This window comes from Limulus polyphemus, unplaced genomic scaffold (assembly GCF_000517525.1).
Source record: "Limulus polyphemus unplaced genomic scaffold, Limulus_polyphemus-2.1.2 Scaffold8854, whole genome shotgun sequence".
Classification (NCBI taxonomy): domain Eukaryota; kingdom Metazoa; phylum Arthropoda; class Merostomata; order Xiphosura; family Limulidae; genus Limulus; species Limulus polyphemus.
The window spans coordinates 6,877-18,342 of record NW_013674464.1 but is presented as its reverse complement, the minus strand read 5'-3'; the positions used below and the strand labels follow the sequence as shown (position 1 = coordinate 18,342).

Below are 11,466 nucleotides of genomic sequence, written 5' to 3'. Positions count from 1 at the left end.
AAAGCTATACACATTACAGCTTTTTATGCTGTGCCAGGTGTTAATCGTATCATAGGAAAGTTCAAACTACATTCACCACTAAAATACAAGAAACTCAAAAATAAAGTGTTACTAAGAATTATTCTAAACTACATTAATGAAATTTTAATATATTAAACAATCATTACATCTAAGCATACAAACCATTACTGTCATGTTTAGTAGCCTAAGTTTTCATGAATACAGTGACTTGAGCGCAGCTTCAAGAACCTTACCATAGTACTTGCACATAAGTTAATTTTTGCATATTATCAATGTATCATAAAAACACTCCATATATTGAGTGATAACTACTGAGTCTTTAGTTTGATACTAAAACTCATAAATCAATAGGGCATTAATGAAAAAATATGATTAACAGGAAATAAAGTATTAAATATAAAGAGGGTCAATTCACATTTGAAACTCTACCTTACATCCCAGAAGGTCTTAATTGGGGCCTCAGGATTCCACATTTCAATGTTATCAGGTTGATGGAGGATTAACAGAGCCTCCATGGCCTCCTGTGAGACATCAGGCATGGAAGTCTGGTGCACAAGTGCTACAAGACCATTGATAAGTTCTTGAGTACTGCTTTGTATCTCATGTCCTGCTTTCCCTTGATTCTATGAAGTTGATATAACAAACCCATTCAACATATATTCTATAATAGATATATATTTCAATAATAAAGCTGTTTCATTTTATAAACAGAATTATAAAAGAGATAAAGCAATTATTACATGCATAAACTTCTTAGTCTATCTTTTAAACAGATATGTAACTCTAGAGTAAAATGTAATAAACATTACATAAACATTTGTGCATTATTACCTCATTTCTGTTTCTTCTTCATTAACATTTGTCAATTATTTGATCTATTTTTTAATATGCATCTTATCTGGAGTAAAATATTATGTTTGTGAAAATCTGTTGTTCACTAACATTGTTGAACTTTTTTTACCTTGTAATTTAACCTTGACCAAGTTTGTAAGTTATAATATATGAATCCATTTATTATTTACTGTTGATCAATTCATCTGATTTCATCTTTTTTCTTATCTTTGACTATTGATAATAGTTTGAAATATTTTTGTATTTTTATATATACCCTGTATCAAAGTTCACATTATGATCATTAGATAACAGTATATTTTATGAGAAATAACTAAGGAAAAATTTTTTATAGATCATACATACATTTAGCATCAGCATGGGATCTGCATGAATCAATCTAACCATCCATAATAACAAGTTCTTGTAACTCAGTGCATCTTCTGATGATTTCTCTTTAAATTTTAGGGTGCTAACTTTCTCTTTCAATGTGAGACTCTGTTCAAAAATCCCAGATACATTTTTAAATTACATAAAACTAAAAAAATACTTTAATCAAATATACATTGAAACAATTTTTTTGCTACATACAAGACTGAGTTTTCCTTAAAATCTCACATTTATATCTTCATTATTTATATATTAATATAAAAGAATAATTGCAACATACAAAATCTTAAAAGCTAATTAAGGAATGGCTAAAATGAAAAAGTGATTACATATGCTCATATTAACACTTTAAAAGACAGTTTTTGATACTGAAAAAGAATAATATATGTATCATTTCACAGATAAAAAAAAATCTAATAATAAATCAATATTTATTTTTTGTTGTATTTCTGCACAAATCTACTCAAGGGCTATCACCACAAATCGTCCCTAATTTTGAAGTGATAGGCTAAAGGAAAGACAGCTATTCAACCCCACCCACCTCCAACTCTTATATCATTTTCTATCAACAAATAGAGGAATAAACCATCACATTGTAATGCACCTCCAGCTGAAAGGGCAAGCATGTTCAGGGACAGATTTTCATCTTGCATCCCGCAAAATGAGTCAAGCACTCCAGCCACTAAACCAGTCCTAATATTTGTTACATTAATTCATAAGATATTACTGAATGACAGATTGATAAGAACAAAACACAAAAATTTAGGTTTTAGGGATTTCAATTAATTAAATATGTATAAAATCAGATCACCAAAACCAATTATTATATTTGATTCACTAAAATACTTTTGGAAATGAAATGTTCATGGCAGAAACACATTACTTAACTGTAACAGCACAATCTTAGACTCGTGTTAACTTATAGATGAAACAGATAAATGTAGATGTCCATGAATGAAACTAGTATATTACCAAAATATGTTTGTTTGCACATCAATAAATATGGTAAACAATTTTTGAGAAATACGTGCACCTAAAAAAAACAAATATATTTTTCACTTACTGTTTAAACATTTTATACTGCATGTGTAAAGAAATCAAATGGAGCATGAGTTATTAAAAGCTGTTGCAACCTCACTTAAAATTTATGCACAAAATTCTCTTTGTTTTCTATCAATATGATAATAAAAGCTCTTGGCACACTGTATTTAAATTGCATTAGTCTACAGATAAAATTATAACCATTACAGTCAGAAAGTTCTCACAAGGCTATTAAAACTATCAATTCTTCAAGAATCTTAAGAATTTGATAAATATGCACTAATGTAAATTCTTTTTAATATGCATTACACGGGGTGGATTTAAGATGCAATAATAATAATAGAGTCAAGTAATAACACAATGTACTCTTTTTTTCCTTCTCATTTTAAATAATATTTTCTTAGATTTGTCAAAACAGTCATCAACCAACAGGCCTTATTCATAACGAGTTAGAAAAAATCTGATATTTAATGGGCTTTAAAGGTTCAATAAATAACAAGATGAGTACAAACAAAGTATGCTTTCTTTATCTTATCCAGTTGAACTGTTGGAACAGTACAGAATAAACTAGTCATAAATCATAAATTCCTTGTCTCTGGCAATCAAGGCACTTAATAGACTGGCCAATCATTAGTACAGAAACAATATGATTTCTTTATCACAAGTAACAAAATCATTATTTTTGCTGAGATTGTGATGTTTTATACATAAAAAAAATTCATTTGAGTAACTATTTCAAAGAACAATCCTCATTTAAGTGAGTTACCCAAAAATAAATTAGCATCCTTTCTCAATAATTACTAAGATCATGTAAGTTGACATTTCCATTAATTTTAAAAATGTTCAATTCAAGTCGAGCATTAATATTCTTTAGAGATTACAGGTCTATAACAACTCTTGCAGATTTTCCATTCCAGTTTTATAAAGACAAAGAAATAAATTTATTTCCTCTCTCTTAGCTTGTTTGTATTAAAACATCTAATTAAACTGATCTTGAGTTTTCCTAGCTGTCATATTGTTAAATATTTAACCTTCAATCTTCCATAAATAAAAAAAATACTACTGATAATCAAAACTAAACATTCTAAATTATATTAAAAGTATTGAATATTGTACTCAATATTTAATTGGGTTTCATTAATATACTTAAAAACATTAAGTCCACTTTACTAATTAATTGGTAAACAATACCTGAAGAACAATACAACCAGACATAATAGTCTCTACTAAGTAACTGGTAAAAAATATCTAAACAATACAATTAGGCATAACAGTCTCTATTAAGTAACTGGTGAAGAATATATGAAAAACAATACAACTAGACAAACTAGTCTTTACTAAGTAACAGGTCCACAATACCTGAGCATAAACACAACTACATATACTAGTCTCTACTAATTAGTTGTTCCACATTACCTGAACATAAACACAACTACATATACTAGTCTTTACTAAGTAACAGGTCCACATTACCTGAACATAAACACAACTACATATACTAGTCTCTACTAATTAGTTGTTCCACATTACCTGAACATAAAGCGCTGAAAGCTGCATGAAAAGAAATGATGTTTTAGCATTTACTTTGATCAAGTTCATTTTAGAATTCCAATATATTCCATTTCTTCGATTGTCAATTACCACTGACTAATCGGAACTCTTACAATGTTATTGAAATACAATTAATCTTAATATGCCATTTAGAAAATCCAAACTATTTATGCAAATAAGTTAAATTTTAAAACATACAAAACTTGCAAGTTACTTTTAATCATTATACTTTAAAAAAACTACTTTTAAAGAAATTGAGATTAATAATAAATAATATCACCAACTGTAAATAACAAAAGCTTAGAATTCAGTCTCCTCTTTTTGCTCATACAAGCTAGTACATACCTTAAAAAAACCTTTATAAAATTTGAAACAAAGTAAACAGGACTTTGGATTTTAAACCAATTTGAGTAAAAAAGTTCAAAATTAACAATAAGTATCATATACATTTTATCTGTAAGAATTAAATGGCACTTTATTCACACATTTTACAGCTCTTATAGAACAATAACATAATGCTACATAATGTGTATTTCTGTGTGCTGTATGCTTTGTGACAGAATTCTGTATTTTTTAAGAAGATTTCTTTCTATTTAAAATTCAGATCTTTATGCTGTCTACATGAATGAAAATGCAGATTAACACCTCGTACAGTAACTAACGTTTTAAAAATCATGATCAACAATGTTTCTAATACTGCTTGCAATATCTCAAATTGTGTTGCAAATGCTGATACATGAACATCATGCACAAAAACAAATGGAAGCAACAGTACACTGTAGGCACAAAGAACCAAACCAATGAACCATTGTCATGCTCTTACAATTAGATACAAGCTGTGGCTCAATTTGACTGGTTACTACCACATAGTACATATGATCCACATGGTGCAAACAGCACATGGTAAAAGTGAACATACACCACATGCTATATTAGCCTCATGTTTCCATTTTCTGGGGTCAGTTTTTAATGCACTTTATGCTGTTTAATGTCATGCATATATGAGAGGATGTGACAAGTAGGTGTGGCAAGAGGGGTCTGATTTTCTATTTGATGGCTTTGTAACAAAAGATTGAAGGCTATAAAAATTATGGTTTGTTTGAGCAATGATGATTTTATAGTAAGTAATTTACGTTCAATTTCATACATACTAGAGGAGTGGTGAATAAAATAAAGAGGGGATGCCTAGAGCAAATGTGTCACATTTCTCACACTAGGGGAAATTGAGGATTTAAAAAAATATTTCCTTATAAAATTAAGAACTTAAAACTTGTATACTATTAAAATATGGATTATTAGCTACAAATTTTTGCTATACTAATTAATATAACATAAACAAAAAAGTAGTTTAATTACATTTTGAATGTAAGTCACTAAAACCTTGTGACATGCTCAGTAAAGGATGCTCATGGCAATAGAGTTAATTGACTTGCCAATCATTACATTTCTGATATATGGCCAATAGCATACTTTTGAATGTTCTACTGGGCAACTATGGCTTCAGAACTAGTTTTTTGGCAGAATATTTCTAGTGCTGTATCACTAAAAGTTGTTTAAAAAGCAGAAGAAAAACTCTATATTTACCCACGATTTTACTCCAGTTGCTAACAATGATAAAAAAATATTCCATTTATTTTATTCTATATGAAGATGTTTAGAGCTCATTGAGAGATATTGTAAGAAAATTTGAAACCAGTTCCAAACTATTGGTTTGCTTTACAGAGAATAGATCACATGTGAACAAAACTAAATATCAGTCCATGAAAGTTGATTACCAGTGAAGCCAGTGTTTCTCAATGATAAGCAGTTATATTTGTTGCAATTTTGTGTACTAGAATCCCTCAATGATTTCAGACATTTGAGCCAAACTATATATATAAGGATAATACATAAGAGCATAAAAATGATCATATTAACTATACACACACATATATATATATATATACAAAGGAAAAATTTTAAATAGGAAAACAAATGTATTTAGAAAAATGTAAAGGAAACAATTCACATTATAACAGTGGTATTAGTAGTCAAAACTGACAAACCTGGCATAGCTGTTCCATAGTGAAGCAGAAGGTAAAAGAAAGAAGAGAACAGGTGAGAAACATTATAGGATTTTATACACGTGTTAAAAAAACAAGCTTTGCATATACCGTGAGTTTAATATAAATTCACTGAAAAGCTGTAGAAACCTTTTAATAGTAATGCTATAACATCAATTAAAGTAGCAACATATTACTGTAGTTACAATTACACAAAATTTGCTATAGCATTTATGTTTCTTCTTTTAACATCCAATGTTTGTATTTGTATGTGTTGGACATATCTTTACCCACATGAGATTAGTTACCTAACTTAATTAAACTATTATCTGACAAAAGTCTGTGTTTGTCAGCTTATAACTGGCAAATCACTGAACTGATTATCACCAACCTTAGAGCTCTCCGTGGAGAGACTTAAGAAAGTCAACATTTGGATTTCTACCCCATCTGTCACCCTCAAGGGCCCCTATGCCTTCCTCATACATTGTGTCCAGTTATAAATGGCAAAATTAAGTTGAAATTTAATTCAGAAGATTTGTGTGGATAAATCAAAGTTATAATTTTCCTATGCTGAAAAGGTATTTCCAATAGGTACTTACATCCTCTCACAATATTAGCTATTCTTGTTCAATGCTAACTTTTTCTCTACACATGCCACAAGCCTTCTGCTCCCCTCTACTGGAATTGCAAGATTCCAACATGTCTCTCATGCAAATCATCATGCTCACCAATAGGAGCATGATATGCTCACATGATGCATGTGACTCCCTCTACACTCCTCTATCAAACTATCACTTCAAAGTTTGGCAGAAGGTGTTAGCACTGGAGGAAGGGTGAGCACAAGATGCATGTAACTCCCTCTACACTCCTCTATCAAACTATCACTTCAAAGTTTGGCAGAAAGTGTTAGCACTGGAGGAAGGGTGAGCACAAGATGCATGTAACTCCCTCTACACTTCTCTATCAAACTATCACTTCAAAGTTTGGCAGAAAGTGTTAGCACTGAAGGAAGGGTGAGCACAAGATGCATGTAACTCCCTCTACACTCTTCTATCAAACTATCACTTCAAAGTTTGGCAGAAAGTGTTAGCTCTGGAGGAAGGGTGAGAGGTAGTAAGTGCCTATCGGAAATACATGTTTAGTATAGGAAAATTATAACTTCTGATGCAGTACTTACCTCCTCTCACAAGATTAGCTAGAATCCAACATTGATAAGGAGGATGGACCACGCAAAGGTAGAATGAGGTTCATACCATTTTCACCTCAAACCCAAAAACTGGGGGATTGAGAACTACTCCAATTCCAGGGTATGACACGAGGATTGGCTCTAAGCTATCGATCCAGGAAATTGACATATGGTATCGGAAGGATGGTTATCACATACAATCAGCTCTCCCAACTGTGAAACAGGTCGGGACTATCCAAATGGCAATAACATCCCATAAGAAGAGAAAATGAGGAATAGCCAAGGACAGAGCTGGAACAATCCCACCACTGTGACCCACAACACAGACAGAGAAAATTGAGGGAGAAAGATAGACAACCCAAAACCTGTGTAAGGACTTATGTTGATCAGTTCACTCTAAATCCAAAACCTGCCCACAGGGTACCAACATCCATGCGAGGGTAGGATGAGGGCTCCCAATCAAAGGGGTAAAACTGCATTCTGACATCTCACTCCATTATCATTGGTTATCGCAAATAGAAGAATATCACGTCATATACATGTAACTGAATGGTTGTGTGGAACTCATTTAGCAGGGTGCCTCCATGGTCAACCAGCCCAGCAGCTTGGAACTGGAAAGTGGTAAGGACTCCCATACTCCACTTGAAGTAAGGATGATGACAATGCTATGGAGAGTCTAGAAGAACATCATCACCTGAGACAGTGCAATGGGTGACCACAAAATCTTAATTTGAAAAGCAGACCATACTGAGTTATTCACTCCAGGCATTGCAGGGATGGGCTGCAATCCACTTCTGCTTTATCCCTGCAGTCCATGGGTGGTATGGTCTGGATCGGGCATGCTTATGAAGCAAAATATCACAAGGTCATGCACCTACATGTGATTTTGTGGAACACACATCTCAACAGTGAGCATGCAAAACCATAGAAGATAAAGAGAAAGTCAACAGGGCTGGACAGTGCAGATTTTGAGTTAAAGAATACCTGGTGAGGCACCACTCATCACAGAGCAGGATCCATGGGATAAAGAAATAAAGGCCCCTGAAAAGAAAGTATGAATAAAAACTTACCAGTTAGAGTTGCACCGAAGTCTGAAGAATGGCCACAGGTGGCAGACCAAACCCCGACGAAGAGAAAACTGAGATATGATGGAGATAGTGGGAGATGAATGTACTGGGTGTAATCACATGCTGGACTGCAGAATCTCCTCTATTGGACGACGAAGATGAGAAGCAAGGGAAAGAGTGAGGCGTCGAATCTGATGAGAGGACACCTGGAACAAATTCTGGGAGGAAGAAGGTAAGGAGGAATAGACCAATTGAACCAAAAGAAGAATCCAATTGGTAAGGGCATAAAGTGAAAGATCATGGAGGGAAGATAATTACCAGGGGATAAAGAGTCGGGAACATGTACTCTTGAAGGAAGCAGTATGGGTAATATAAAAATGAAGAGCCTATCAGTATCCGGTCGAGAGTAAAGATGGGAAATGGAAATGTAATAAAAAAAAAGGAAGAACCACCCTTCCGAGCAGCTGAAGCCTTCAGGAGAAAGGAACAATTTCAATAAAGGAGAAGATAGTTAGGGTGATAAAGGTTATGTGAAACATCATTGGTAAACAAATCAGACCGTCGACGTCCACAGGGAAAGAGAAAAAGGAAATGTATTTTAAAGGAAAGATGAAACATAGAACACGAGAAAAGCAGTTCAAACAGAGGAAAAGTAAGGAAATGGAAGACCACATTAACATCCCAATCTGGAATGGTAGTTCATCTGGGAGGGCAACATATCTGGAAGGAACGCACAAGCATGGTAAGGACAGAAGAAGTAAAAACTCTACACCATCCAAAAAAGCAAAAGACATGGGATAAGGCTGCTCAATATCCCGAAAACGAGGATACCGAAGAACCACGGTCAGAGAGTGAGGTGAGAAATTCTGCAACACAAGCCACAGAAGGCTAGTCAGTAAGAAACCCTCTAGTTGTACACCAGTAATGGAATACCTTCCACTTGAATTGGTACACTTCCATGGAAGATGGACAGATGGAACTAGCTAACAAGAAAGTGACTCATCATGTGAAACTGGATCCTCTCGCCAAGGACCAGACAAAAGCCAGATATGAAGATGCAGGATGTGACCAAGGTTGATGAAGAAGATAGGGAGAAAGGGGAAGAGAAGCATTCGCTGTAACTGTGGAAACCAAGGCTGAGCTTGCTAATAAGGACCAATCAAAAGGACCCAACAAGGAGTGGAATGGATGAGAGAAGTCACCCAATGAAGTAATCAGATGGGTGGGTACACATAAAGATACTTGCATGACCAATCCTGGTTGAAAGCATCGACTGCCAGAGCCTGGAGATGACGTACAGGTAACCAAAATAGAGGTAACTTGTTGTTGAATCCCATAGCAAAGGCATTCACGTGGAGAGAATCTTACCAATGGCAAAGATCCGTCAAAACAAGGGGTTCTAATGACCACTCTGTGGGATATATCCAGTCAAGGTGCAAAAGATGATCCATGATTGAAAGCACTTGGCACATGACACGCAATAAGATGAATCTGATGTGCATGGGCTCAGTATAAGAGATTCAGTGTCTGAAAACATGGATCTCTGGACTGGGTGTCCCCTTGATGGTTGATATGTACCATTATAGAATTCTCCAAATGAACCATAACCAGACAATGATGATGAGAAGAATGAAGTGATGCAACACCTGACATACTGCTAGAAGTTAGACACCATTGATATGCAAAATGGTTTTGCCCACAGACCAATGGCCTGAAGCCTCTAGGTGATGGACCCATGCCCCCCCTGAGGGATGCATCCATGAAAAGATATAGATCCAGGAAGAAGTGGCATGCCCTCTGTCATATAAGCTTTGTCCAACCACCAAAGCAGATTGCCTTGCAGGGAAAAAGGAAGGTTTATGGGGGTGGAAAGAGAATCCTGAGCAAGGTTCCATCAATCATGAAGCACCCACTGAAGGGATCTCATATGGGCATGACCAAGACAGACCAGTGATGTCATTAATAACCACATCCCCCAAAGCAATGGAACCTTGCAAACAGAAAGTGACTGAGCCAAGAGGGTGTGGTGAACCAACAGTTCCATTGAAAGAAGCTCTAAAGAAGAAGGCTGGGCTCAATTGATATGAGTATTGAAAAAGACCCCAAATGGACAAGATATTGAGTGTGTCTGAAGAAGGACTTTTCCAGTTTGATTAACCAGCCCACTAGAGCCACCACAGAAATGAGCTGCCGAGTATGATTGGCCGATTCCTGTTCAGAATGAGCCAGAAGAAGTCAGTCAGCCATGAAATAATGAAATTGCAGCCACTGAGCATGGAGATGTTGAACTAAAGTTTGGACTAATTAGCAAAATACCTAAGGTGCCGAGGCAAGTATAAACGGGAGGGCCCAAAATTGATAAACAACCCCAAGATGGACAAGAATGAGGTGATATCAGTATAAGTAGGTAAGCGTTCGAGACATCCATTTTGATCATCCACAACCCTGAAGAAAACGCCCATCTCAGGAAGAGAAAAGGCTCTATGGTGAACCAGGGTAGCGAAATGAAGCAGTTGAGGAGGGATAAGTTGATAACCAGCCTCCAATCCCTGGTTATCTTGGGGACAATGAAAATGTGGGAATAAAAACACCAGGAAGGGAACAGGGTTCGACGGCCCACTGCAAGGGCAATTCGGGAACCACTGTGGACAGATGCTGGCTGATCTTGGGATCTCAAGATGGAGGGAAGGAAACTGGGTAGGAAAGATGGGAGGTGAGGAAAGACACTGGAGAAGGATTCCTTCTCACAGAAACTGAAGCACCCATTGATCACCAATGAAGGAATGCCAGCGATGAAGAAACTTGAACAGCCAAGATCCCACCAGACCAGACCCCAATGGGTAGTCACAGGTACTGGTGGTGATGGGGAGTGCATTGTCAAGGAAATCGATGAGCAGTAGTACCCCAATTAGAGGGGACAGGTAAGGGTTGGGAAGGGGAAGGATGGGAAATGGTAATTGGAGATATATGAGGCTCTGACTTAGACAAACAGGCCACAATATTCATAAGAGTGGATTGTTGTTTGACTGATGTCACCCAAGGCTATAGAGTTTCCAGGACTGTATCAAAAATGTAACACCTCAGAAATGGGGCCATACATATGTCAGAATTAACAATATATTTTTTTATTCAATTGTCAAAATAAAAGGCTTTTACTTATACTTCTTAAAAGTATAAATACATACTGTGTTGTTGTTGGGCTTAGGATTCTTCTACAGTAGGTGTCTGAATTGTTGATGATAAATGAACAACATGCACTTCACTTGTTTTCAAAATAATATATATACACTGAGTGGTCACAAGTAAATAGACACCACATTTTCAGAAAAAATTAAAT

At 35.3% G+C, this 11,466-nt stretch overlaps 1 protein-coding gene across 1 annotated transcript in view; it reads right to left on the bottom strand.

Moving 5' to 3' along the window:
- The window catches only part of LOC111083276 (neurofibromin-like), a gene marked incomplete at its 3' end in the record, with an annotated part of 7,814 nt that extends 1,884 nt beyond the window's left edge, over window positions 1–5,930 (bottom strand). The window contains exons 1-4 of the mRNA XM_022379662.1: window positions 5,880–5,930; window positions 3,814–3,834; window positions 1,219–1,350; window positions 451–644 (exon numbers count right to left, since the gene is read on the bottom strand). Coding sequence (XP_022235370.1) covers window positions 451–644; window positions 1,219–1,350; window positions 3,814–3,834; window positions 5,880–5,897 — 365 coding nt within the window. The remainder of the gene's footprint in view (window positions 1–450; window positions 645–1,218; window positions 1,351–3,813; window positions 3,835–5,879) is intronic.
- Between the last annotated feature and the right edge of the window lie 5,536 nt (window positions 5,931–11,466).